The 27,694-nt window shown below is 45.9% G+C and overlaps 1 protein-coding gene across 1 annotated transcript; it reads left to right on the top strand.

The window, feature by feature from the left end:
- On the top strand, positions 542-10,440 carry G6PC (glucose-6-phosphatase, catalytic subunit). The gene is given in 5 exon segments (NM_001113445.1): positions 542-771; positions 4,264-4,373; positions 6,906-7,011; positions 7,895-8,010; positions 9,929-10,440. Coding segments are annotated over 5 exon segments (1,074 nt in total).

Genomic DNA, 27,694 nt, shown 5'->3' with positions numbered 1-27,694 from the left:
TAGTCAGATTTGTTACCACTGAGCCACAACAGGAACTCCAACATTTTCAAATTAATGATTTACCAGTTGAATAGCTAGAGCTCAGAGACTTTTCTTTGTCCCCAAATAAGTGAAGTTGCAGACTTAGGAAATCAGGTATCTTCGCAAGAACCAGCGTGGATTTAGACTCTGTCCTATGTTCTGGCCAGGTTTCAGAGCCAGAAGGGCAGCCCCTTGCACTGTCAAGCAGCAATGCCAAAGTTAATAATTGGCTGTGCCAGTCCATGGCTGATCAGGCTGTTTTTGTGTGCATGTTTTTCTATTTTACGTAAATCATGCTGAACATGTTTGCATCAACCTCCTGGTGATGCACCTTTGATCAATAGATTTTAGACAAAAGTGGTTTTTGAGTCCAAAGATCAGGGCTGGGTTGACCTACAGATTGGATACAGGGTGTATAAAACAGAGGCAAGGCGCAGGCTGATAGCAGAGCAATCAGTGCCAAGTCTGAAATAACTGAGAGGGCGCAGCCGAAGGCTTCCTGCGGGGCCAGCGAGTGAGGATGGAGGAGGGAATGAACCTTCTCCATAACTTTGGGATCCAATCAACGCGCTACCTCCAGGTGAATTACCAGGACTCCCAGGATTGGTTCATCTTGGTATCTGTGATCGCGGACCTCAGAAATGCCTTTTATGTCCTCTTCCCCATCTGGTTCCATCTTCAAGAAGCTGTGGGCATCAAACTCCTCTGGGTAGCTGTGATTGGAGACTGGCTCAACCTCGTCTTTAAGTGGTGAGTAAGAGCCAGACAAAGAGGAGACTGGCAAGGAAGGAGGCCGGCATTCTCTCTGGAAATGTCCGTCCACCGGAAGTTGCCTTCTCTGTGCTCTTCAGGAAGCCGCAGGTTACTCCCCTCGACTTCGGATCATCTGCCTAAAGAGGGAAGACAGAAAACCTTATCAGTGAGCTGAAGATACAGGAAAGGCCGTTTCATCTGGATGGACGGTCAGCTGGACCTAGTGAATTATAGGTTATAACCAAAGCAACAGTTTCACTACTTTGCAGCATAGGAGACATAAAGACACATGTATGAAAGAAGAGGGGTGAGGTGTGAAAAAAGGAAACATGCCGCAATTTAAAAATCTGTAGGGTGGGGTATTTAGAAATAATCCGGAGGTGGCCCTTGTTCAGACACCTACCAGCTGTATGTCCTAGGGAGCTCATAGCAAAACTCTGAGTTTCTGTTTTATAATCTGTAAACGTAGATTATCTCTGGCACCTTAACCATTATTATAATTATTAATATTTATTGAACATTTAGTATGTGCCTGGCCATGTGCTAAGTACTTTTCCCTAGGGTAGTTCCTACTATGTCATAGATGAAGAGACTAAGGAATTGAGTTAAACAACTAGAAAAACATAAGTAGTAAGTGTCAGAGGCAAGATTTGAGCCCAGGCAGGCTGGCTTCAGGGGCAAGGCTCTTAAGAATTATGTTTTAGGGAGTTCCCGTCGTGGCGCAGTGGTTAACGAATCCGACTAGGAACCATGAGGTTGCGGGCTCGGTCCCTGCCCTTGCTCAGTGGGTTAACGATCCGGCGTTGCCGTGAGCTGTGGTGTAGGTTGCAGACGCGGCTCGGATCCCGCGTTGCTGTGGCTCTGGTGTAGGCCGGTGGCTACAGCTCCGATTCAACCCCTAGCCTGGGATCCTCCATATGCCGCGGGAGCGGCCCAAGAAATAGCAACAACAAAAGACAAAAGACAAAAAGACAAAAAAAAAAAAATGAATTATGTTTTAGGAGTCTCTGTTGTGGTTCAGTGGGTGGAGAACCTGACACAGTGTCTATGAGGATGAAGGTTTGATCGTGGCCTTGCTCAGTGGGTTAAGGATCCGGCATTGCCACAGCTGCAGTGTTGCCACAAGCTGCAGTGTAGGTTGAAGAGGCAACTTGGAGCCAGTGTTGCTGTGGCTGTGGTGTAGGCCACAGCTGCAGCTCTGATTTGACCCCTAGCCCAGGAACTTCCATAAGTGCAGGTGTGAAAAGAAAAGCAAAAAAAAAAAAAAAAAAAAAAAAAAAAAAGGAATTATGTTTTATTCCTTGCCGATAAACCAGCTCTTCAGGGTAAAAAGCCCTGATTTTAGTATTTACCAGTTTCTACTGTGTGTATTACCTCATTGTGACTTTTTCCAAGCTACCGATGGGTCTGGCTTGCAAAAACCCTGCGTATTTGACAATTGTTAGCCAGGACCGGCTGACTCTAGCATATTACTGGTTTGGCCTCTATTTCTTCATCTAGAAAATGAAAAGGTTGGACCAGCTGCCCTCTAAGACCTTTCCCATCCCTGAAATTATCTTCGTTCACTGTCGGGTGATTCTTAAGGTCTCTTCTAGCTCTAATTTTCTTTGGCCGTAAATAAGAAAAGTCCTTTAGAGTAGGAAAGAAAACATTGTTATTGGGCTCAGAAGCCCAAAGCATATTGACGGGATCCTGAAACTTCTATTGAAAAACCCGAGATTTGTCTGTAACTTCCCGTGTTCAAAAGCATGATCTTTTACTTTTTTTTTTTTTAGGGCTGTACTCACAGCATATGGAGGTTTCCAGGCTAGGAGTCGAATCAGAGCTACAGCTGCAGGCCATAGCCCCAGCCATAGCAGCGCAGGATCCCAGCCACGCCTGTGACCTACAGCTCATGGCAACGCCGGATCCTTAACCCCCTGAGTGAGGCCAGGGATCGAACCCGAAACCTCGTGGTTCCTAGTTGAATTCATTTCTGCTGCCCCATGACGGGAATTCCAAGAACATGATCTTAAAAAATAAAAAGAGGGGGCGTTCCTGTCTCGGCTCAGGTTAACGAATCTGACTAGCATCCGTGAGGACGCAGGTTTGACCCCTGGCCTTGCTCAGTGGGTTAAGGATCCAGTGTTGCTGTGAGCTGTGGTGTAGGTCGCAGGCGAGGCTCGGATCCTGCACTGCTGTAGCTGTGGCGTAGGCCAGCAGGAACCTCCATGTGCCACGGGTGCAACTCTGAAAAGACAAAAAAATAAAATAAAATAAATTTTTAAAATAAAAAAATTAAAAGATAGGGAGTTCCCACTGTGGCTCTGCAGTTTAAGAGACCAACATAGTCTCCATGAGGTTTTGGGTTCAATCCCTGGCATCACTCAGTGGGTTAAAGATCCAGTGTTACTGCAGGCTGCTGTGTAGGTCGAAGATGCGGCCTGGATCCTGCACAGCCATGTCTGTGCTGTAGGCCTGCAGCTTCAGGTCCCATTCAACCCCTAGCCTGGGAACTTCCTTCTGTATGCCACAGGTGTGGCTGTGAAAAGGGAAAAAAAAATTAAAAAATAAAAAGATAAAGGGTTATTCCAAACATTTGTTCTCAGTTAAAGAACCATGTATTTTCTCGAAGTTAGTAGAGCTCAGAGTTAGTGGCCGCCCCTCATTTAAGTGAGAAATCACTGTCCCACCACCGCAGGACAGAGGAGGCCTCCCAACCAAACTTTCACACCTGTTTCCACAATGAAAACCATACTTTAAAAAAAAATTAGGAGTCCTGTCATGGCGCAGTTGTTAACAAACCCGACTAGGAACCATGAAGTTGCAGGTTCGATCCCTGGCCTCGCTCAGTGGGTTAAGGATCTGGCGTTGCCCCGAGCGTAGGCCGGCGGCTACAGCTCCAATTAGACCCCTAGCCTGGGAACCTCCATATGCCACAGGAAGTGGCCGTAGAAAAAGGCAAAAAGACACACACACAAAAAAAAATTATTTTATTTATGTATTTATTTATTTTTGTCTTCTTTTGAGGGCTGCACTTGTGGCATATGGAAGTTCCCAAGCTAGGGGTTGAATCGGAGCTATAGCTGCTGGTCTACACCACAGCCACAGCAACACAGGATCTGAGCCATATCTGCTACCTGCACCACAGCTCAGGGCAACGCCAGATCCTTAACCCACCGAGCGAAGCCAGGGATCGAACCCCCATCCTCATGGATACTCGTCGGATTGGTTTCCACTGCGCCACAGTGGGAACTCCTGGATTTATTTATTTATGTTTGACTAAATAACACCTTCAAATCGTTGCAAAATTCAAAAGTTATATAAAAAATCTCCCTTGCCCACCTCTTCCCAGCTGTCCAGTTCCCCTTCTTGGAGGCAGCCAGGCTACCAGTTTTCTGTGTAGAATCATAAGGACCTTCTCCTCCAGCCACTTTCTCTTCTGGAAGCCTCGCGTGGAACAAAAGGGCTTCTTCAGTAACTCCAGACCCTGGTTCTGCTTTTTTGCAGGATTCTCTTTGGACAGCGCCCCTACTGGTGGGTCCTGGACACTGACTACTACAGCAACACCTCGGTGCCACTGATAAAGCAGTTCCCAGTCACCTGTGAGACTGGCCCAGGTGAGAAGCCCAGTCCTTGTAGAGACAGAAGCTGGGGGCGGGGGGGACCTTGCTCATTGTGGACACCCAGTAACGTTCATTGTGGGCGAAGTTGTCTTGAAGGGGACACAAGCAGAGCCACTCCTTCAAGCTCTGGCCATGGTCTTGGGGTGGGACCCCTCCATTGGAATTCACATCTGCGAGGCCTTTCTGAATAGCCTAGGTACAACTGCCACTTTGGAAATCAGCCTGATGTTTCCCGAGCAGAAATTGCTCGTCCAGAGAGGGAAGAGCTCCCTCACAGGCAAAGGGCTCATGAGAGTAACTGTGCTGAGACCCTTGGTCCAGGGCAGGGCACTCGGCAGAGGCCTGAGTCCCCAGCCATCCTTCCCAGAGGCTTCCTTGGGACGTATGTCCTCCCAAGCTGACCATCCGACCCCACACCCTGCCTGGATGTTACTAGTTATACCCAAACAGGCACTGTTCAGTCAAATGACAGATTTCATTGTTCAGGAGGGAAAGGAATATTCAATCCCTTCGCTCACCCTTAGGTCTCTGTACTAGTGTCCCTTCCTCAGGGACCCTACCTTTGACCCCCAGACTAGGGCGTGGAACTTTGTTGTTCTCACAAACCCTAGGTTCACTTCAGAGCATATCCATTCGTTCAGATGTTATTTATTTATTTTTTCTTTTTTTCTTTTTTTGGTCTTTTTTTGTCTTTTCTAGGGCTGCACCCATGGCACATGGAGGTTCTTAGGCTAGGGGTCAAATCAGAGCTATAGCCTCTGGCCTACGGCAGAGCCACAGCAACTCGAGATCCGAGCTGCATCTGCGACCTACACCACAGCTCACGGCAACGCTGGATCCTTAACCCACTGAGCAAGGGTAGGGAACCTCACAGTTCCTAGTTGGATTCGTTAACCACTGAGCCGCAACGGGAACTCCCAGATGTTATTTATTGAGTATCTACTCTGTGCCAGGCTCTGTCCTAGGCAGTGAAATACCTCGGTAAATAAAATGGAAAAAGCTCCCTTCCCTCGCGGAGTTTAAATTTGAATGGGGTGTGTGTGTGAGAGAGAGGAGACAGAGACAGAGATATCAAATCATAATACACAAGTAAAATATATAGGCTATTAGAGGAAAAAGAAAGAGGAGGAAATAGAGGAGGAGAAAAGAAAAGCAAGGCTTTACCTGTGGGTTCCCTGGAAAGCAGACTCAGGTAGAGAATATTAGGCAGGAGGAAAGCTACTCTTGGGAGCAGGATTTGTAGAAGGAAGGGACCAAAGCCACCTGGGCAGAAGAAGCCTAGTTGTGATTCGGTCTCAGCCGACTCTACAGGAGTTCTGAATTGACTCAAGGGGACCAGGGCTTTATGCCCCAATAGAGACCAGCGATTGGGTGCGGGCTCCCCACAGGAGAAGGTAGCCCTGATCAAGATGACCCTTCAGGAGTTCCCACTGTGGCTCAGTGGTAACGAACCTGATTAGTATCTATGAGGATGTGGGTTCAATCCCTGGCCTCACTCAGTGGGTTGAGGATCTGGCATTGCCGGGAGCTGTGGTGTAGGTTGCAGATGTGGCTTGGATCTGGAGTTGCTATGGCTGTGACGTAGGCCGGCAGCTGCAGCTCTGATTCAACCCCTAGCCTGAGAACTTCCATGTGTGGCATCTGTGCCCTCCCCTCCCCCCCAAAAAAAAATCAAGAGAGAAAGAGAGAGAAAGATAAATGGCTTGACAATGCCCAGAGAAGTCTGAGGGCTGAGGGCTGTCTGCAGCCACACTCTCGACCAGAAAAAAGGGAAAATCAGCTCTTCAGTCCAGAAGGGATCTGGGCAGCACATCTCAGGACCCTCTCTCTCAGGGAAGAGGCATCCGGAATGGGAATTGTTTGCAGTATTAAACAGGGTGCTCAAGGCAGGACTTGCTGAGAAGGCGAGATTTGATCGAAAACTTGAAAGAGGCAAGAGCGTTAGCCAATACATTTCTGGAGGAAGAAGTGTCTGGCTAGAGAGAGCAACATCACAAAGACCCTGAGGTGGCAGTGTGTTTAGAGGAGAGCAGCGATGGAAGTTCCCGTGTGGCAGAACGGATTAAGGACCTGGTATTGCCGCAGTGGCAGCACGGGTTCAGTCCCTGGCCTGGGAACTTCCTCATACAAGAGTGTGGCCAAAAAAAAAAAAAAAGAGAGAGAGAGAGCAATGAGGCCAGCATGGCCGGAGCAGAGTGAGCAAAGAGAGAGTGGAAGAGAGGTAAGGAAGGGCAGATGGGTTTGCAATTATATATCCAACCTGCTGATTCTTGGTGTGATCTCTAGGCTATGTATAACTCCAAGAGTTGGGGGCTTCTCTGACTTTGCCTACCTCTGTGCCCTCAAGGGCCTAGCACAGTGCTGGGCATGTAGTAGGAGCTCAATAGATATTTGTTAAATAAATGACTAAATGTATAAATGAATGAATGGTGGGATGGATGGATGGATGGATGGTGCCCCCAGCAATCTCCCAGATGGAGAATTTTCACCTTTGGTTCCTTCATTCATCTCTTTTCTGTCCTTCAGGGAGTCCCTCTGGCCATGCCATGGGCACAGCAGGTGTATACTATGTGATGGTCACATCCGCCCTCTCTATCATTCGGGGAAAGAAAAAGCCAACCTACGGCTTTCGGTGAGAACTCAGCTCTGGGTTGTGGGTGGTGGAGGGCAGGAGCCGGCTCTCTCTGTAGATGACACACCACGTGCTTCTCCTCACATGCCCCCAGCCCCTGCCATACCTTGGATTGGTGCTAATGAGAGCTGTGGCATTTCTGCTGCTGGTGAACATGAGAGTCACAGAATGTTAGGGCTGGAAGGGACCCACGGGTGCAACACCTAATTTTATAGATGAAGAAATAAAGGTGAACATGGCAAAGGGGTTTCTCAAGATCAGCTAGCAAGGTCAAAAGCAGGCTTTAAGTAAAAACCCATTTCTCTACTAACCATTGAGTTGGCCCATCTGGGTTAAAAGAAACAAAGAAGCAGAAGACGTTCTTACTACAGGGAATTCTGGGTGTGTAAATCCCTAATTATGAAACATAAAATACAGAGGTTAAAATTCATATACACAGGAGTTCCCGTTGTTGCTCAGACGGTTAAGAACTGACATAGTGTCCATGAGGATGCAGGATCGATCCCTGGCCTTGCTCAGTGGGTTAAGGATCTGGTGTTGCCAAAAGCTGCAGTGTGGGTTGCAGATGTAGCTCGGATCTGGCTTTGCTGTGGCTATGGTGTTGGCCAGCAGCTGCAGCTTCAATTCTACCCCTAGCCTAGGAACTTCCATATGCTGCAGGTGCAGCCATAAAAAGAAAAAAAAAAAAAAAAAAAAAGATTCACATACACAGGGGTTCACCACCTGCCACAGGTATCTTTGAGTTTTTGCATACAAGCCTCAGTTTACAAAAATTCCACTGATGGCATTTGAGTTTGTCAGGTTCTAACATTCCGGCCAAGACTGTTCTCTTTGCCGAAGGATTTATATCTGGGTTCTATTATGGCTGCCTCTTCCGCTGCAGGTGCTTGAATGTCATTTTGTGGTTGGGATTCTGGACTGTGCAGCTGAACGTCTGTCTGTCACGAATCTACCTTGCTGCTCATTTCCCCCATCAAGTTGTTGCTGGAGTCTTGTCAGGTACCAGCTGCTCTGGCACCCTCCCTCCAACCCCCACCTATCCCTTTCCTCCCGAATCAGGACAAAATCCCCAGCACTCCGGCTACGTTCTGTGTATAATCAATGCTGTTAGCATTTTAGTAGGTTGAAAGTCAAGGGTGGGTGATTTGCAATGACTCATTTCTGTAGGAGTGCCCAGATCTATGCAATTGAGTATGTTCCAGAGAAGTGGCAATACATCAAATTAACTTACCCAGTTGAATTCGCTTGAAATCTCCGAGGTTTTTACATTCTTTATTTCTTACTGATCTTCAATTGAAAGTGGCCGCTCATTTAAAGAAAACCTACCAAAGGTAACAAATTGACAAAATGTCCTTGGAAAAAGCTCTTTCTTTAAATAAACTCATTTGCAAACCTAATAGAAACCCACAGCTGGTCTTTATTATAGGTTCTGAGTTTTGAATATTTTGTTTTCTTAGATCCAGTTAATAAAGGGCAGAAAAGACTTAGGTTAAGTGTAAGAAAGAATTTCATGACTTTGTGGGAAGCACTGGAATATAAAGCCTTAGGGAAATTGGAGGGTTTTCCCCCTGGAGATCTGAAAGAGCAGAGCAGAGCAGTACTCACAAAGCATGTTGAGAACAAGGGAAATGATGGCCTCGTGGTAACCAGGAAATTAACACGGCATTTAGTCCTGCCTTCCATGTTTGAGCAAGAGTCTGGAAGCTCATAATACTCAAAACAAGCGGGAATGTTTAAGTTAGAGAGAAGAATATGTCTCTTTTAAGTGTGATATGTGTTAACAGAGGAGTTCCCACTATGGCATATTGGGTTAAGGCCCTAGTGTTGCCGTAGCTGTGGCATAGGTCACAGCTGCAGCTCAGATTCCATTCCTGGAACTTCCATAAGCTGGGAGTGTAGCCAAAAACAAAAACAAACAAAAAAACAAAAGAATGTGCTAAGAGATGCTCTAGGTTTATGACTTATTCTTTTTTTTTTTTTTTTTTCTTTTTTAGGGCCGCACCTGCAACAGGTGGAAGTTCCCAGGCTAGGGGTGGAATTGGAGCTACAGCTGCCAGACTATACCTTAGCGACAGCAACTTGGGATGCAGGCCGAGTCTTCAACCTTACATCATAGCTCATGGCAACGCCAGATCCTTAACGCACTGAAAGAGGCCCCATCCTCATGGATACTATTTGGGTTCATTTCTGCTGAGCCACAACAGGAACTCCTACGACTTATTAAGTTTCGCTGAAACAACTGAGACCAATCAATATCATTAGAAGGAGATAGGTTTTAGCTGAGTACAAGGAAGAATTTTCTTTCTTTTTTTTTTTTTTTTTAGTATTTTTGCCATTTTCTTGGGCTGCTCCTGCGGCATATGGAGGTTCCCAGGATAGGGGTTGAATTGGAGCTGCAGCCGCCAGCATACGCCAGAGCCACAGCAACGCGGGATCTGAGCCGCGTCTGCAACCTACACCACAGCTCACGGCAGTGCCGGATCCTTAACCCACTGAGCAAGGCCAGGGATCGAACCTGCAACCTCATGGTTCCTAGTCGGATTCGTTAGCCACTGAGCCACAACGGGAACTCCGAGGAAGAATTTTCTAATGATCAAATCCATGTAAAGATGCAATGGACTGCTTGAGTGGAATGAGCTCTTCGTCTCTAAGAGGGATTCAAGTAAGACAGGAGGATCCCCCAACAGGAAATTTGCCTGTGATAGGAGGAAGTATGTGGCATGACTCTTCCACCTGAAAGGATCTATGGATGAGGACAGGCTGGAGTCATACACGGGAATAAACCAAGCGACCCCCTAATTGGTGACTTAACTCCCCAGTGGTGGGATAGATGGTGTGTCACCCATCACTCCAAACCCACTTGTAGCTGAAGGGCCAGAGTCCTCCCCGCTTCTCACAGTCATTTTCTTCCACACAGGCATTGCAGTTGCTGAGACTTTCCGCCACATTCAGAGTATCTACAACGCCAGCCTCAAGAAGTATTTTCTCATTACCTTCTTCCTGTTCAGTTTTGCCATTGGATTTTACCTGCTGCTAAAGGGGCTGGGCGTTGACCTCTCGTGGACCCTAGAGAAAGCCAAGCGAAGGTGTGAGCGGCCAGAATGGGTCCACATCGACACCACGCCCTTTGCCAGCCTCCTCAAGAACGTGGGGACCCTCTTCGGCCTGGGTCTGGCTCTCAACTCCAGCATGTACAGGCAGGGCTGCAAAGGCAAGCTCAGCAAGTGGTTCCCGTTCCGCCTCAGCTGCATCGTGGCCTCCCTCGTCCTCCTGCACTTCTTTGACTCCTTGAAACCCCCATCCCAAATCGAGCTGATCTTCTACGTCCTGTCCTTCTGCAAGAGCGCGGCAGTGCCCCTGGCATCTGTCAGCCTCATCCCCTACTGCCTCTCCCGGGCCCTGGGCCAGCCCGACAAGAAGACTTTGTAGACAGATGTGGCGTCCTCAGTATTGAAAGACGATGACTGTGCCAAGGATAGAGGGTGGCTTCTAGGCTTTTCTGCCAGCCCGTTTTGAGGCCAGAGGTGCTAGAATCAGCTCAGAACTCCTTCCTCCTTTGCCATTCTGATTGTACTGGGTGACAGTTTTTTGAAATGTTAATGAGGCTTCTTGAGAAAGCCTTATTAGAAGCTGGGACATTCTGGATTCCTTCCCCCCACTAAATATTTACTTATTCTTCTGTTAAATATACAAAAGCAAGATTCCTTGGTAGGGCCAGCTCCTAATCCCAGACTGGGGATCACAACTGAATTTTCTACTCATTCTCATCCTTACCCAAAAAAGGCGCAAGGAGCAGTAGTTTTGATAGGATTGTTTAATATCTTGTATACCATGCAAATTCTATGTCAAACAATATCTGAATGGCTTCAATTACAGTAGAATCTTTAGGTAAAGGACTCTTAATTGGGGGGGACCAATTTAAAGTACTATTAATATGGAGTTCCCACTATACTGCAGTGGGTTAGTAATACACCTTGTCTCTGGGTGTTGCCAGGCATGACACCAGCTGTGGTATAGGCTGCAAAAGGCCCTGGAACTTATATGTGACGAGGGTATGGGCAGGAAAAATAAGTGGTTGGAGGGGGTGGGAGAGTTCCTGTTGTGGCCCAACAGAAACGAATCCGACTAGTAACCATGAAGTTTTGGGTTCGATCCCTGGCCTTGCTCAGTGGGTTAAGGATCCAGCATTGCTATGAGCTGTGGTGTAGGTCACGGACGTGGCTCAGATCTTGGCATGGCTGTGGCTGTGGTGTAGGCCAGCATCTGCATCTCCCATTTGACCCCTAGCCTGGAAACTTCCATATGTGGCGGGTGCAGCCCTAAAAAGCAAAAAGAAAAAAAAAAACCTGTGTTTAGGGAGTTCTCATTGTGGTTCAGCAGGTTAAGAACACAACTAGTATCCAAGAAGATTCCTGGCCTCTATCTGTGGGTTAAGGATCCAGTGATGAGTCAAGCTGAGGAGTAGGTTACAGACAAGGCAGGAAACTGTGGCTCCAATTCGACCCCTAGCCTGGGGACTTCCATAGGCCGTGGATCTGGCCCTAAAAAGACACCCCCCCCAAAAAAAAGATGGTTAATGAGGTAACTCTGCTTCTTGTATTTTCCTATTATATACCCATAATCCTTGTATTTACTAGGATTTCCAAATGGCTGCAGTAACCCAGATACTAGGTCAGGACATTCAGGCAAAGTCAGCTTCTCCTCCATAACACGAGATCTTCCTCCTTAGCCTCGCTCTGCTTTCCCCAGAATTTTCCACTGATTTCACACCCACCCTGCTGGATCCTCAGATGCCTAAAGGCGACTCTGTAAGTGGTGCTTTTGTATGTTTCTGTTAAGCTCTGAAATCTTGGGCAAAATGGCAAGGACAGGGCAGGATTCTTCTCTCCAGAAGGTCACTCCAATGTTACTTTTGATTCCCAGAGGGCAGATATGACCCCTTTCTCTGTCCCAAGCCGATCAAGAACATTCTTGGAGGAAAAGCCAATGCCTCCTCCTTGCCTGTTGTCCAGTCTCAATTCATTTGCAGAATATGTCCTAAAAAAAAAAAAATATTGAAGCCTATTTATTTGAGAGTCCTTGTTTTTGCTACTAGTTATATAGCTCAACGTATATTCACACCAACCAGCCTGGTCATAACATCTTTGCAAAGAAAAATATATACGTGCAGTATTTTATTAAAATAACATTTTACTTAAGAATGAAGTCTTGTTGATTACTATATTTTAGATGTAGTGTGATCTGAAGGTTCTAATTCTGGCTCAGCTAAATTTCTAGCTCTTTCTCTATTTCCCTAAACAAATAATTTGGTTTCTGTGTACTTAGGTTTTTTTTTGGAGAAGGGAGGTGTTTTGTCTTGGGCTGGCCAGAAATCCCAGTAGGGCTGGGGAGACTTATAAAGTGTCCACAGGGGACGCAGGTAGAGGCGAGCATATCAACGTAGGAACAATATCGTTGGCCAAGATTGAACATTAGTTGGCAGACCACCGGGAGCATGAGTTGCTCTATGGGGTCAAACTGCAACTTGAGGGCAGATAGGCAGAGTCGCTACCAAACTAAGCAATCCGGGAATGTAAGTCATAGTGGCAGAGCAGGACTGGCAGACTATGGAATCCAGTAACCTGTTGTCAGCAAGGCTTTGGGCTACAGTTAAAGAAAGTCTGAAGGTTCTCAAGGGAGCTTCTCCTCCTCCTTCTCCTTACAGATCTGCTCCCCACGTACAGGTTTATGTTTGCCGTAGAAATGACCTGTGGAGTTCCCCTTGTGGCTCAGCAGAAATGAACCCGACTAGTATCCAAGAGGATGTGGGTTCGATCACTGGCCTCGCTCAGTGAGTTAAGGATCCGGCATTGCTGTGAGCTATGCCGTAGGTCACAGATGCGGCTCGGATCCCGAATTGCTGTGGCTGTGGTGTAGGCCAGCGGCTACAGCTCTGATTTGACCCCTAGCCTAGGAACTTCCACATGCTGAAGGTGCAGCCCTAAAAAGACAGACAAAGAAAGAAAGAAAGGAAGGAAGGAAGAAGGAAAGAAAGAAAGGACTTGTGAATCCTCAGGATAGAAATAAATTTAAATGATCAATGACAGTTTTAAACTAAGGACCACGTTATATTACAGCACAGTTTAATAGATTGGTTTAGCAGTCAATCTGATTTGACGAGATACCTTGGGGATGCTACACACACACACACACACACACACACACACACACACACACACACACACTATATGGTTGTATTATTGCCCTAGACAGACACCGTTTAGAAAGTGCAACTTCTGGAATTCCCTGGTAGCTTAGCCAGTTCAGGATCTGGTGCTGTCACTGCTATGGCTTGGGTCATTGCTGTGGTGCAGATTCGATCTGGCCTGGAACTTCCATATTAGAAAAAAAAAAGAGCAATTCAATGGTTTGCAGCATATTTGGAGAATGGTACAACCATCTCCTCAAATCAATTATTTTTAGCTGTGACCACAGCATACAGAAGTTTCTGTGCCAGGGGTCAAACCCCTGCCATAGCAGTGACACCACCAGATTCATAACCCACTGAGCCACCAGGGAACGCCACACAAATAGATTTTAGAACATTTTCTGTCACTCCATAATGAAACCCCATACCCATTAGAAGTCAAACTCCATTTCACCCCAACCCACCCAGCCCTTGGCAACCACTAATCTACTCTATCTCATAGATCTCCTGTTCTAGACATTTCATATAAATGGAATCATACAACATGGGACCTTTTGTGTCTGCCTTCTTTTACTTACATATTTTCAAGGTTCACCTATGCTGTAACATGGGTTAGTACTGCATTTCTTCTAATGGTCAAACAATATTCCACTGTATGGATAAATTTGTTTATCCATTCATTTGTTGATGAAAATCTGGATTATTTCCACTTTTTGGCTTTTATGAATAAAACCACTATGAACCTATGAACATTTGTGTACAAGTTTATATGTGGATGCATGATTTCATTTCTCTTGGGTATTTCCCTAGGAGTGGAACTTCTGAGTCAAATGGTAACTCTATGTTTTGCCTTTTAAGGAACTACCAGACTGTTTTCCCAAAGGCTTAGGAAGGAAAAATTTTGCAGTATTTCTGATTTTGCCATCTCTTTTGATTTCCTAGGATCATACCTATATGAAAACTTTGTCTGATTCTTTGCTTTGGAAAAGTTTCAAAGCAAGATTAATCAGGTGATCAGATTAACATGATGAAATGTCTGTGGATTCCATCTACTTTTGTTGGCAATGGCTTTATTGTTCCAATACATGGTCCAAGAGCATTTCATTTGAAGACATACCTGGATATTTGAAGCTCCAGTCCTGATCAACTGACTCGTTGTTTGTAACCTGCAAAGTTTGCTGAGCTGTTTTCTGAAAATCATTACTTTAGCTGCTGAATCAGTAATGTTTATTGATTTTACTCTGTAGTAACTGCCAGACTAAGACACATACCTTGAAGGCCTATATATGTATAAATAAATTAGCAAAATATCATTTGCATACAAGAGTTTTTTAAAGGCCTCTTGAGAATGGAAAACACTCTGGCCACATAGCCTTCTGATAAAGTTATTAAGGAAAGAATTGACTAGAAATGGTATAACGGGAGTTCCCATTGTGGCTCAGTGGTTAATGAATCCAACTAGGAACCATGAGGTTGTGGGTTCGATCCCTGGCCTTGCTCAGTGGGTTAAAGATCCCCTAACTCAGTGGGTTAAAGAACTCACAGCCATGAGTTGTGTATAGGTCACAGACATGGCTCAGATCCTGGGTTGCTGTGGCTGTGGCTTTGGCCTGCCAGCAGCCAAAGCTCCAATTAGACCCCTAGCCTGGGAACTTCCATATGCCTCAGGTGTGGCTATAAAAAGAAAAAAACCAAAACAAAACACAAACAACTGCCTCTTATTTGCTGTCTTCTTAAAAAGAAAAAAAAAGTTTTTAATATTTTCATTTTTCCTGAATTGGCCCTAATTTTTTCAACTGGCTCACTATTAATTCTATTCAAAAAAATTTTTTTCATTTCATAGATATGGCCTTCATTTCATTTCATAGAAATGAAGGCCTAAAAAGGTAAAATAACTCTTTTAAGTCACATGAGTAACCTGTCCTCAGGTCTCCTGATTCTTAGCAGAGAACAATCTCCCTTTTGCCTGATTCCTGCATTTACCTGAGCAGCGGGGTCATCAGCTATTGAAACAGAAGTGAAAGACATAAGGGAATAAATAGTACAGCCAGCTTATTTGAACAAGGACCAGAGTCTGTTAAGCAAATTAAGCCACAGCTAGAATAACTGTGTTGAAGGTAGCCTGTTCCTAATTATATTATGTGTTCCTTTCTCCCTTTGCTTTCATAAATCTTTCCAGGGCAGGAGTGTAACTACAACAAGAAACAACTTGATGTTTTTATGGGCTTTTGGGGTTTTTTTTTTTTAGCATGAGAGTAGTTTTCCAGTCAGCAAATTTCAATGCTTTCTTTTAGGCTGTCTTCTGGATTTCTTCTTTTGATCTTTGCATTCCATGGTCATTGCCTTCCGATCAGCTCAATAGCACTTCAACATTTGAAGGCTGGTCAGACTTCTCACATTCTGTGCCATCACACAACTGTGGATTCCAAATTTTTTTTATTTTTTTATTTTTTTGGCCTTTTTAGGGCCATACCTGTGGCATATAGAAGTTCCCAGCCTAGGGGTCCAATCAGAGCTACAGCTGCCAGCCCACACCACAGCCACAGCAACGCCAGATGGGAGTCATGTCTGTGACCTACACCATAGCTCACAGCAACGCCTGATCCTTAACCCACCGAGCAAGGCCAGGGATCAAACCCTTGTCCTCATGGATTCTAGTCTGGTTTGTTAGCACTGAGTCACAACAGGAACTCCGAGGATTCCAATCTTTTATGAGCTGCACTGCTTCTCTCTAGGGCAAAAAGAATGAAGACCTAACTCCTTCTCCTCCATGGTGGACTGTTTTGGACTCCTTGACCAAGGCATGCCATCAGAATTTCATCTCTTCACCTCTGTCTTTTACTCTAATCTCCTTCAACCCCAGCCCATTGGCCATACTGCCACTGGTCCCCATTTGATCCAGCCTAGTAACAAACTCAAGTGAGCCTTTGGACAAGTGTGATTTGGTTTAATTGACTTGATAGTCCAAGCGGCATAAACCATTTTCCTTTATTTTGGCCGTGTCTTTGTCAATGCCCCTCCTTATCCGTCCATTTTTGTCCTCTATACGATGATTGCAGTGGAATTTCAATGGCATCATGCCTCCCTGCAGACTGCCGTGAGACCCCCATGGCCACTGCCCCAGAGCCTCCAAAAGGCTCTTTTGCTCTGGAAGCCTTAGGTGAGGCCCTCACTCCCGACAGCTATCAGAACTCATACAAGAAAAGCTGATACAGCAGCTCCAGGCTTTGATCTGGCTCCCCCAGCTTCGTCAGCAGACTCCCTCCTTACAAGTGGCTGCAAAACTGTTATCTCCAGAACTCTGCCCTTTCTCGTTTCCTACCTACAAAGCTCCATGACAGCGGCATGATACGCTTCTAACAACTTCCAAAGTGCAAGTGACCCCAAACAGAATGACTGTCAGACCAGTGAGTTAATACTTCAAGTTGGGGGGCGGGGAGCTGAACTCAACCCATTTCAGGAAAAATAAAATCCCTGGGGAGGATTCTGCCCACTTTGGTCTTTTTCACTTGAAAGCTCAAATCTCCAACTAGTTAGAGGTTTTCTTTGGGGATGCCTAGAATATTCAGCCCTTGAGGAAGAAGATTAACTGGGGGAAAGGAATTTGAAAAAGAGTAAGAAAATGCTGGAGAAGAGCTTGGTGAGAGGAAGAGTCAAGAATGCAAAGATGTTTTCTCTCAAGCTTGATTTTGGGCTGATCCAGCTGAAAAGCCCAGGGCAGAGTCGAAGAAGTTGGGATGTTCCATTGTCTTCAGAGACAGGGGTCAATCCACGCAAAATATCTAATCAACTCAGTGGGATTTTGCCTCCTAGGTGACCTGTGGTGACACCTAGAGACTTTGTCATAACTAGAGGAGGTGCTACTGGCATCTAGCAAGTAGAAGCCACACAGGCTGCTAAAATCCTACACTGCACAGCTCTCCTCCCCACCCTCAACAAAGAATTATTCTGTTGCAAATGTTAGCAGCACCAGGATTGAGAAACCCTGTAACAAACTGGAGAAAAGGAGGCTCGATCACAGTTGACCTGGAAGAACTTTCCTCCAGCGAATGTCTGCCAACTCTGCATCAGGGCACTGCTGTGCTCATTCTAGTGGACCAGGCAAACCCCTCTTTCAGTTCCCTCTGAGGTGGGAGGTTTATCATCACTCTTCTAAATTCTAAATTCTAAAATCTTTCCCTCCAACGAGGTCACCCTGTGAAAGTAACAGGAGTCATTGCATCGGGGTTCCTGTAAGTAAAACCACTCTTGATTTCAAGCCCCCCCCTTTTTAATTTAATTTTATTTATTTATTTATTTATTTGTCTTTTTGCTATTTCTTTGGGCCGCTCCCGCGGCATATGGAGGTTCCCAGGCTAGGGGTCCAGTCGGAGCTGTAGCCACCGGCCTACGCCACGGCCACAGCAACTCGGGATCCAAGCCGCGTCTGCAACCTACACCACAGCTCACGGCAACGCCGGATCGTTAACCCACTGAGCAAGGGCAGGGACCGAACCCGCAACCTCATGGTTCCTAGTCGGATTCGTTAACCACTGCGCCACGACGGGAAATCCCCCCCCACCTTTTTTTTTTTCGTCTTTTTGCCTTTTCTAGGGCCGCTCCTGTGGCATATGGAGGTTCCCAGGCTAGGGCTTGAATCGGAGCCGTAGCTGCCAGTCTACACCAGAGCCACAGCAACGCCAGATCCGAGCCGCGTCTGCGACCTACACCACAGCTCACGGCAACACGGGATCCTTAACACCCTGAGCAAGGCCAGGGATCGATCCCACAACCTCATGGTTCCTAGTTGGATTCCTTAACCACTGCGCCATGACGGGAACTCTGACTTCAAGTCTCTTGTAGAGACCCTGAGGCTGAATGTGTTTCCAGGAGTCCGCAGATGTGGACATCATTAAACACAGGATGAATTGTGTAGCCGGATTGAGAGTTTTAGAGTAAGAGAATTAGAGTAAGAAAAGTGGGGTCTGGAGGGAGCCAGAGAATTAGAGTAAGAAAAGTGGGGTCTGGAGGGAGCCCCAATTGTACGAATTTGGTGGACAAACTGTCCCCCCTCCAAAGGATCAGGATGTACTTAACACTGTTAAATCACCAGGAAGAGGAATGAGGAAAACAAAACACATTCTTAGATGAACAAACAAAGAATGTAGTTAAGACACATGGCGTTAACACTGGTGCTTAAGTTCCCTGAGCTTGGACTTGACTTCTTCAGAGAAGGCAGAGGAGATGACATAATTCTCATTGCTGCAAAATTCAATGTCCAATACTGTTGATACAAGCTGTTTTAATTTCTGTTAGTTCCTGATGAAAAAAATCCAAATTTGATTGTCTTATTGCCCAAATTAAGACGGAGAAAGGGAAAAAATCCATCCCAGGCCAAATAGCCTTCAGATGATCATAAGGTTCACTAGGAAAATGACTTTAAATTATGTATAAACTTTAACTAATAACAGTTCATTCCAATGAACATGTTTCCTTGCTTTCTAGTCATTAAAAATTAACTCATAAAGTGTGTATAGTGCAGGTAGAAACTAAAAAGAAAAAAAATTAACTCATATTTGGGAGTTCCCTAGTGGTCTAGTGGATAGGATTTGGTGCTCTTACCTCTGTGGCCTGGGTTCAGTCCCTCATCTCAGAACTGAGATCCCACATCAAGCCACTGTACAACGTGGCAAAAACAAAAACAAACAGATAAAAAATCTTGGCTTTCCCACTGTGGCACAACTGGATCTTAGATGTCTCTGCAGTGCCAGGATATAAGTTCAATCCCCAGCCCTGTACAGTGGGTTAAAGGATCTAGCATTGCCACAGCTTTGGCGTAAGTTGCAACTGTGGCTTAGATCTGATCCCTGGCCCAGCAACTCCAACCTGCCCCACAGGGTGGCCAAAAAATAAACACAAACACCAAAACAACCAAAAAACCTCATATCCAAGATGTATCATTTCAAAAATACTCTAGGAGTTCCCTGGTGGCCTAGTAATTAAGGACTTTGCATTGTTACTGGTATGGCTCAGATTACTGCTGTGGCTCCGGGAAATTCCACATGGCATGGGTGCAGCAAAAAAAACAAACAAGCAAACAAACAAAAAAACCTCTATATACACCTGAACTTGACACAAGTATGTATCCACCTCCTCCTTGGCCATGCCCATAGCGTGTGGAAGTTCCTAGGAGAGGGATCAAACCCACTGAGCCCCATGGGAACTCCTTTTACAGCTCCTTGATTTAATGTCCTCTTAGTTTCCTGATATGACTGTCCAGTTTCCCATTCTGAACCCTAGTATTCCTCGTTTTGTTTTTCTGTTTTTTGGGTGTTTTTTTTTCTTTAAAAAAAAGGAGTGTGAGTCTACTGTAAGCCTGACTCTGTAATAGTAATTGAAGAGTCGGTATTACTTTTGGTCAATGTTTCTTTGGCATCTCTGATTCATTCTAGCCTCTGAAATTGAATTTCCTCCTCTCTCCTTATTAAAAAATTAGGTTCCCACCACTTGGCTGATTATTGGTGAGCCCTAAGCAAGATCTAAGGATTGATCTGCCAGGGGTCAGTGGACTAATTCCAAATGGGTTTTAATCCCTAGCATGTCTTTTCTGCAACTTGTGGTGACTCTCGATTCTAGAGCAAAGACTTCTGATGCCAGAGGTCATATTTTCCCAGGCCTTGGCACATAACTATGAAGAGGGTTTGCTGCAAAATAAAACCCACTGGTTGATTTACGTCACACTTATCTGTTTTCTCTGCTCAAAGAGCTGTCAAATTGGTCAGGCTCTGGAAGGTACTGCAAGAGATGTTTGCAACTTCACAGCAGTTTACAACTTTCCAGTAATTACAACTTTATAGCAAGGCACAGGCAACTTTACAGCAGACGTAGTAAACTCAACTCTGAAGCGCATTTCCTGTTCCTCAGAATTCACTTCCAGGAGTTCCCGTTGTGGCGCGGCAGAAACGAACCCGGCTAGTCTCCATGAGGACAGGGTTCATTCCTTGGCCTTGCTCAGTGGGTTAAGGATCCGGCGTTGTCCTGAGCTGTGGTGTAGGTCAAAGACTCGGCTGAGATCCGGTGTGGCTGTGGCTGTGGCGTAATCTTGCAGCTGCAGCTCTGATTCAGCCCCTAGCCTGGGAACCTCCGCATGCTGGGGCTACGGCCCTAAAAAGCATAAAAAAGAAAAAAAAAAAATTCACTTCCAAACGTTTTTGCACCACGCATTTTACATAGCCGTAAACTTTCCATTCGGTATTCTTTGTCACTTAAATAAATTAATCTACACATTCCCTAGAGCCAGCAGCGTCTACATTCCTATTCTTGAAAATCACTCACGGGTGTTTCCGTGTCACTATACCATAATTTGCCGAGCCGTTCCCTTATATGGCATTTGGAGTGTTTCCAGTTCTTCACTCTTATAAATAGCAGCCCATGAACATCCTTGCACAAATTACATTTTTTCCCTTTTGGGTTATTTCCTTGGGGTATATTCCCAAAACTGGTATTCCTGGGTCAAAGGTTTGAGAAGTTTCATAGTTCTTGGTACCCACTGCCAGAATTTTCTCTAGGCAGACTGTGGTCTATTGGGTCATTTCAAATGTTTTAACTGGGTTTCCCACGATATACCATAAATGACCTTTTATCTTCTCTTATTCTTCCATAAGCTTCATTAGGGGAGGGAGTTAGAAATTTTCAAAACAAAACAAAAATAAGGACGGATGCACTTTTTCTGCACTCCGAGAAGAGCTCTGGAAGGCTAACTTCATAGAATGCTGCTCCACAAGCACTGGAGTGAAACAGCTCTATTCCAACCTGAATAGAAAATGACACGGAGTTCCCATCGTGGTGCAGTGGTTGACGAATCTGACTAGGAACCATGAGGTTGCAGGTTCGATCCCTGCCCTTGCTCAGTGGGTTAACGATCCGGTGTTGCCGTGAGCTGTGGTGTAGGTCACAGACACGGCTCAGATCTGGTGTTGCTGTGGCTCTGGCGTAGGCCGGTGGCTACAGCTCCGATTCTACCCCTAGCCTGGGAATCTCCATATCCCCCAGGAGCAGCCCTAGAAAAGGCAAAAAAAAAAAAAAACAAAAATAAATAAATAAATAAAAAAGAAAATGACACTCAAGGTTCTGCAAAGTAATGTCAGCTGACACTATTTGAGACGGAGAGAGTTTCAGACTGGCTGGCAAGTGACAAGTGATCGGGAAGACTTGGTAAGGAGGGTGGGAGAGAGAGAGGTGGAAACTAGAAAGAAAGAAGGTGTTTTCTTGTCATTGTTGCTTTTGGGGTGATGGCACCAGCAGAGAGAGAAATCAACGGGTTCCGCGCCTTTGTGGTTCAGATTGATCGCCATCTGTAGGTGACTTCTAACGTGAATGCTGTATCCATGAGGACTGCTATCCATGAGGACGTGGGTTCAATCCCTGTCCCCTGGCCTTGCTCAGTGGGTCAAGGATCCCACGTTGCCGTGAGCTGTGGTGTAGGTCAGAGATGCAGCTTGGATCCCACACCACTGTGGCTGTGGCATAGGCTGGCAGCTACAGCTCTAATTTGCCTGAGAACGTCTATAGGCCACGAGTGCAGCCCTAAAAAAAAAAAGTCAGGAGTTCCTGTCGTGGCGCAGTGGTTAACGAATCCAACTAGGAACCATGAGGTTGCGGGTTCGGTCCCTGCCCTTGCTCAGTGGGTTAACGATCCGGCGTTGCCGTGAGCTGTGGTGTAGGTTGCAGACGCGGCTCGGATCCCGCATTGCTGTGGCTCTGGCGTAGGCCGGTGGCTATAGCTCCGATTCAACCCCTAGCCTGGGAACCTCCATATGCCGCGGGAGCGGCCCAAGAAATAGCAACAACAACAAAAAGACCAAAAAAAAAAAAAGTCAAAACTAACCCACTGAGTCATGCTTACCATCCGCTTCCTCGAGCTAATAACCGTGATGGTGATGGGGTGGTGATGTGCCTGCTACTTTTCTGAAGACTTTACACTTACAACTTGCTTCATTCTCCCAACACCCATTATTATCCCCACTTTACAGATGAGGAAGCAGAATCAGAAATCTAAGACCTCCAGGTCAGAGAGCAAGAAATGCCTGAGCCAGATTCGAAGCCAAGCAACAGACCACCACACCTCAGCTCTGACCTCCCCACCAGTCTGCCTCAGGTCCTGCAATAGAAAAATGACTGGTTGGAGTTCTCGTCGTGGCGTAGCAGAAACAAATCCGGCTGGTATCCATGAGGATGCCTGGCCTCGCTCAGTGGGTCAGCAATCCAGTGTTGCCATGAGCTGTGGTGTAGGTTGCAGATGCAGCTTGGATCCCAAGTTGCTGTGGCTGTGGTGTAGACTGGCAGCTGCGGCTCTGCTTCGATGCCTAGTCTGGGAACTTCCATATGCCATGGGTGTGGCCCTAAAAAGCAAAAAAAGAAAAAAGGAGTTCCCATCATGGCGCGGTGGTTAACGGATCTGACTAGGAACCATGAGGTTGCGGGTTCGATCCCTGGACTCGCTCAGTGGGTTATGGATCCAGCGTTGCTGTGAGCTGTGGTGTGGGTCGCAGATGCAGCTTAGATCCCCAGTTGGTGTGGCTGTGGCGTAGGCTAGCGTCTGCAGCTCTGATTAGACCCCTAGCCTGGGAACTTCCATATGCCACCAGAGTGGCCTAGAAAAGGCAAAGCGACAAAAAAAAAAAAAAAAAAAAGAAAGAAAGAAAGAAAGAAAAAAAAGAGAAAGAGAGAAAAAAGAAAAATGAGTATTACATGGTTAAAGGACTGGTACATGGTTAAATGATGCACTGGACTATCCAATTTTAGGTTCTTTTAAAAACTTATGAATGTTTATGTGTTTCCCGTCTACTCATCTAAATTGAAAGAATGTGTTATTCAAACATCTCATTTAAACTATCAGTGTGTCTGTGTGTATATATAGTAATAGCAAATATGATTTTTAAATGCCTAAGAAAAAATGAGAGGAAATACCCCAAAATGTCAACACTGACTATCTTTAGTGGTGGGATCATGGGTATTTTTTTTCGTTCCATGTTTCTATTTTTTCTCAGTTGTTCTATACTAAGCAGTTATTACTGTTTTTTTCCCCTACTCTTTATTTTGAAAAAACTTTAAATAAAAAGTAAAGTGCAATGAACTTCCATATGCCCTCCGTCTAAATCATCAACTATTCATTTTGTCTTATTTGCCTCACTTTATATACATATAGATATAATTTTTTTTTTTTTTTTGCTTTTTAGGGCTGCACCTGAAGCATATGGAAGTTCCTAGGCTAGGGGTCAAATCGGAGCAACAGCTGCTGGCCTACACCACCGCCACAGCAACAAGGGATCTGAGCCGTGTCTGAGATCTACACCACCCCTCATGGCAACACCGGATCCTTTAACTCATTGAGCGAGGTCAGGGATTGAACCCACAACCTCATGGATACTAGTCGGACTCGTTACCACTGAGCCACAATGGGAACTTCCTACATGTTATTTTTGATCACTCATTTAAAGGTAATTTGCAGACATCAGGACTCCTTTACTTCTAAGTACTTCACATATCTCCCTCCTAAGAACAAGAACATTCTCTTACATAAGCACAGTCACAGGTGTTCCTTTTTAATCCAAAAGAACTTCAGTTTAAGAAAAACAAATAATTAAAAATAAACTAAGGCAGGAGTTCCCGTCGTGGCTCAGTGGTTAACGAATCCAAATAGTAACCATGAGGTTGCAGGTTTGATCCCTGGCCTTGCTCAGTGGGTTAAGTATCTAGCGTTGCCCTGAGCTGTGGTGTAGGTTGCAGATGTGGCTCGGATCCCATGTTGCTGTGGCTCTGGTGTAGGCCTGCGGCTACAGCTCTGATTCAACCCCTAGCCTGGGAACCTCCATATGCCGCAGGAGTGGCCCAAGAAATGGCAAAAAGACAAAAATAAATAAATAAATAAAATAAAAAAATAAACGAAGGCAAACTAAATATTTTCTGTTTCAATACCTTGCAATACTCTGGGTCAAATGACCTTTCCTTGCTCACTGAAGCCCACTTGCCCTGCCTTATCCCTTTATATTTGTTTATTTTTGGCCCTGCCCATGGCATGCAGAATTTCCAGGGCCAGAGATCAAGTCCACGCCATAGTAGTGACCTGGGCCATGGCAGTGAACAACACAGAATCCTTAACCCACTGAGACACCAGGGAATTCCTGCCCTGCCTTATCCTTGTCCACATGCCTAGCTGTGCCCCATCCCTGCGGGGGAAAGTTCCAGAACTTGACTCCTTGGATATTGGTGAACCCAAGCTTTTTCGGGTTTTTTTGTTTTTTCTTTTAGGGGACACCTGCAGTATATGGAGGTTCCCTGGCCAGGAGTCCAATCGGAGCCGTAGCTGCTGGCCTATGCCGCAGCCACAGCAACACCAGATCCGAGCCATGTCTGCAACCTACACCACAGTTCACAGCAACGCCAGGTCCTCGACCCACAGAGCAAGGCCAGGGATCAAACCTGCCTACTCATGGATACCAGTTGAGTTCGTTACCACTGGGCCACAATGGGAACTCCAAGCCCAAGTTTTTTTTCAGTGCTCTGAGTGTTTCTGTACCAACACTTTCTTCTTTCTTTGAAAGCCAGCAAGTTGATTATTCAATTAATATAACATTAGGTTACTATTAAAGCTAATACACTTATTTATTACAGTAATAGAAATTTTAAGCCCTAAAGATTTTCAATTATTTTTTCATAAAATTTCTTATGGTTACCACATAGGTAAGTAGAATCTTATCTTTTTTTTTGGCCCCGGCAACAGCACACAGAAGCTCCTGGGCCAGGGATCAAACCCGTGCCATAGCAGCTATCCAGCTTTCTGCCATGATGGTACCGGATCCTTAACCCACTGTGCCACAGGGAACTCCTTAATTTAATAGTTTTTTTTTTTTTTTTTTTTTTTTTTTTTTGTCTTTTGTCTTTTTGTTGTTGTTGTTGTTGTTGTTGCTATTTCTTGGGCCGCTCCTGCGGCATATGGAGGTTCCCAGGCTAGGGGTCGAATCGGAGCTGTAGCCACCGGCCTACGCCAGAGCCACAGCAACGCGGGATCCGAGCCGCGTCTGCAACCTACACCACAGCTCACGGCAACGCCGGATCGTTAACCCACTGAGCAAGGGCAGGGACCGAACCCGCAACCTCATGGTTCCTAGTCGGATTCGTTAACCACTGCGCCACGACGGGAACTCCCCTTAATTTAATAGTTTTTTCAACTGAAGTAATTTATTCATTTAACAAGTATTTACTGAGCATCTGCATGGTTTTGAGCATTTACTATGTCCCTGGTACTTCACCTAGGATACCTGAATTAATTCTCACAACTATTACCATTCCCATTTTCCAGATGGGTAAGCTGGGAAGTTAAGTAATTTGAGCCAGGTCCTGCAGCTAGCTAGAATTCAGACCTAGGCAGTCTGCCAGATGGTCCAGAAGAAGCACCAGGTAATAGTGCAGGGAGGTGGGGGCACTAGCGCTGGTGAGATAGCGGGGATTCTTGCCGCAGACGGGGTTGGTTGTGGTCTGGAGGGAAACCCAAAAAGCAATTCCATTTTCCCTGCATCTGCGCTCCCATTGCGGCTCAGTGGGTTAAGGACCCGATGTTGTCTCTGTGAGGATGTGGGTTCGATCCCTGGCCTCAATCTGTGGGTTAAAGATCTGGTGTTGCCACAAGCCTCGGCATAGGTCACCGATGCGACTCAGATCCTGAGTTGCTGTGGCTGTGGCACAGGCTGGCAGCGGCAGCTCCGATTAAACTCTTAGCCCCAGAACTTCCATATGCCACAGGTGGGGCTAAAAAGAGAAAAAAGGAAAAAAATAGGTAAAAAGCAAGAAAATTATGCCTCTGTGTGGGGGTAATTATTTCTGCAAACACTGACAATGAAATTGACAGAACACTGTAAATCAACTATAATGGAAAAAATAAAAATCATAAAATAAAAAATAAAAATAAAGTCAAAGAATTTTTTAAAATAAAAAATTAAACCAAAAAAAAAAAGACTGACAGTGGTCAAATTTCCCGTTGTGGCACAGCGGAAACAAATCCTACTAGTGTCCATGAGGTTGCAGGTTCGATCCCTGGCCTCGCTCAGTGGGTTGGGGATCAGGCGTTGCCATGAACTGTGGTGTAGGTCGAAGATATGGCTCAGATCTGGTATTGCTGTGGCTGTGGTGTAGGCCGGCAGCCGTATCTCCAATTTGACCCCTAGCCTGGGAACTTCCATATGCCATGGGTTTGGCCCTAAAAAGCAAAAAACAAACAAACAAAAACAACAACAACAAAAAACACTGACATTGGTCTCAGTCTTTGATTCGCCTCTAGGATAGTCCTGGTGATCGTACCTCCTTGGCCAGCTTGCTCATCCTCCTTCACCCCAGCTTTCAATGTCTCAAGGACCCAAGGCTCTGTCTCAGGCCTCTTTTGTTCTCCTGTCCATCCAAGGTTTAAATTACCATCTGCGCCCTCTACTTCTGTTTGCCCCTCCAGAGGCTCTCTCTGCCCTCTGCCTCCCACTCTGGACTCTGAAGGGGGCCCTGGACAGACAACATCAGGCTTCCTTTTCCTGGGCCTGCACTTGGGTTTTGCTGGTGGGAAGCACAAGCAAGAGATGAGAGGGGACAGGGAGGCCAGAGTATCTATTCCCCAAGGTGTGCCCCTTACCAAAGCCTCCTGTTAGACTCTCCTCTCCACACAGCCTTCTGTGGCTTCCAGTAACCTTTCTGGTCTGGAGGGGGTGGGGTCAATGACTCCCTATTTGCAGGCCCCATGCTACTGCCCTTTTTTTAAATTGATTTCCTTCAGCCCTATCCACAGGAGTTCCCCTTGTGTCTCAGTGGTAACAAACCCAACTAGTATCCATGAGGACACAGGTTTGGCCTCACTCAGTGGGTTAAGCATCTGGCGTTGCTGTGGCTGTGGCTAGGCCAGCAGCTGCAGCTCCTATTCAACCCTTAGCCTGGGAACTTCCATATGTTGCAGGTGCAGCCCTAAAAAGACAAAAAAATAAACAAAAATTTTTTTAAAACCCTATCCATTGGAGTTCCCTCGTGGCTCAGTGGTTAACGAATCCAGCTAGGAACCATGAGGTTGAGGGTTCAATCCCTGGCCTCGCTCAGTGGGTTAAGGATCCGGCACTTCTGTGAGCTGTGGTGCAGGTCACAGACGTGGCTCAGATCCCGCGTTGCTGTGGCTGTGGTGTAGGCTGGCAGTTACAGCTCTGATTAGACCCCTAGCCTGGGAACCTCATATGCCTCAGGTACGGCCCTAGAAAAGACAAAAAAATAAAAAACCCATCCACATCTTGGGGGGGCCACACTTTCAGCATGTGGAAGTTCCCAGGCTAGGGACTGAACCTGAGCCAGAGCTGTAACCACAGCAACAGCAGTGACAATGACAGATCCTTAACTCGCTGCACCACGAAGGAACTCCCCTAGCCACATTTTAATAAACAGTGCCTTTCTTAGACTCTCCCCCAAGTATCCAGTTGGAGCAGACCACCTGTT

The sequence above is a fragment of the Sus scrofa genome, chromosome 12 (assembly GCF_000003025.6).
Source record: "Sus scrofa isolate TJ Tabasco breed Duroc chromosome 12, Sscrofa11.1, whole genome shotgun sequence".
Lineage (NCBI taxonomy): Eukaryota > Metazoa > Chordata > Mammalia > Artiodactyla > Suidae > Sus > Sus scrofa.
Note: the sequence above shows the minus strand (reverse complement) of the source record. Positions and strands in the feature narration are given on the sequence as shown.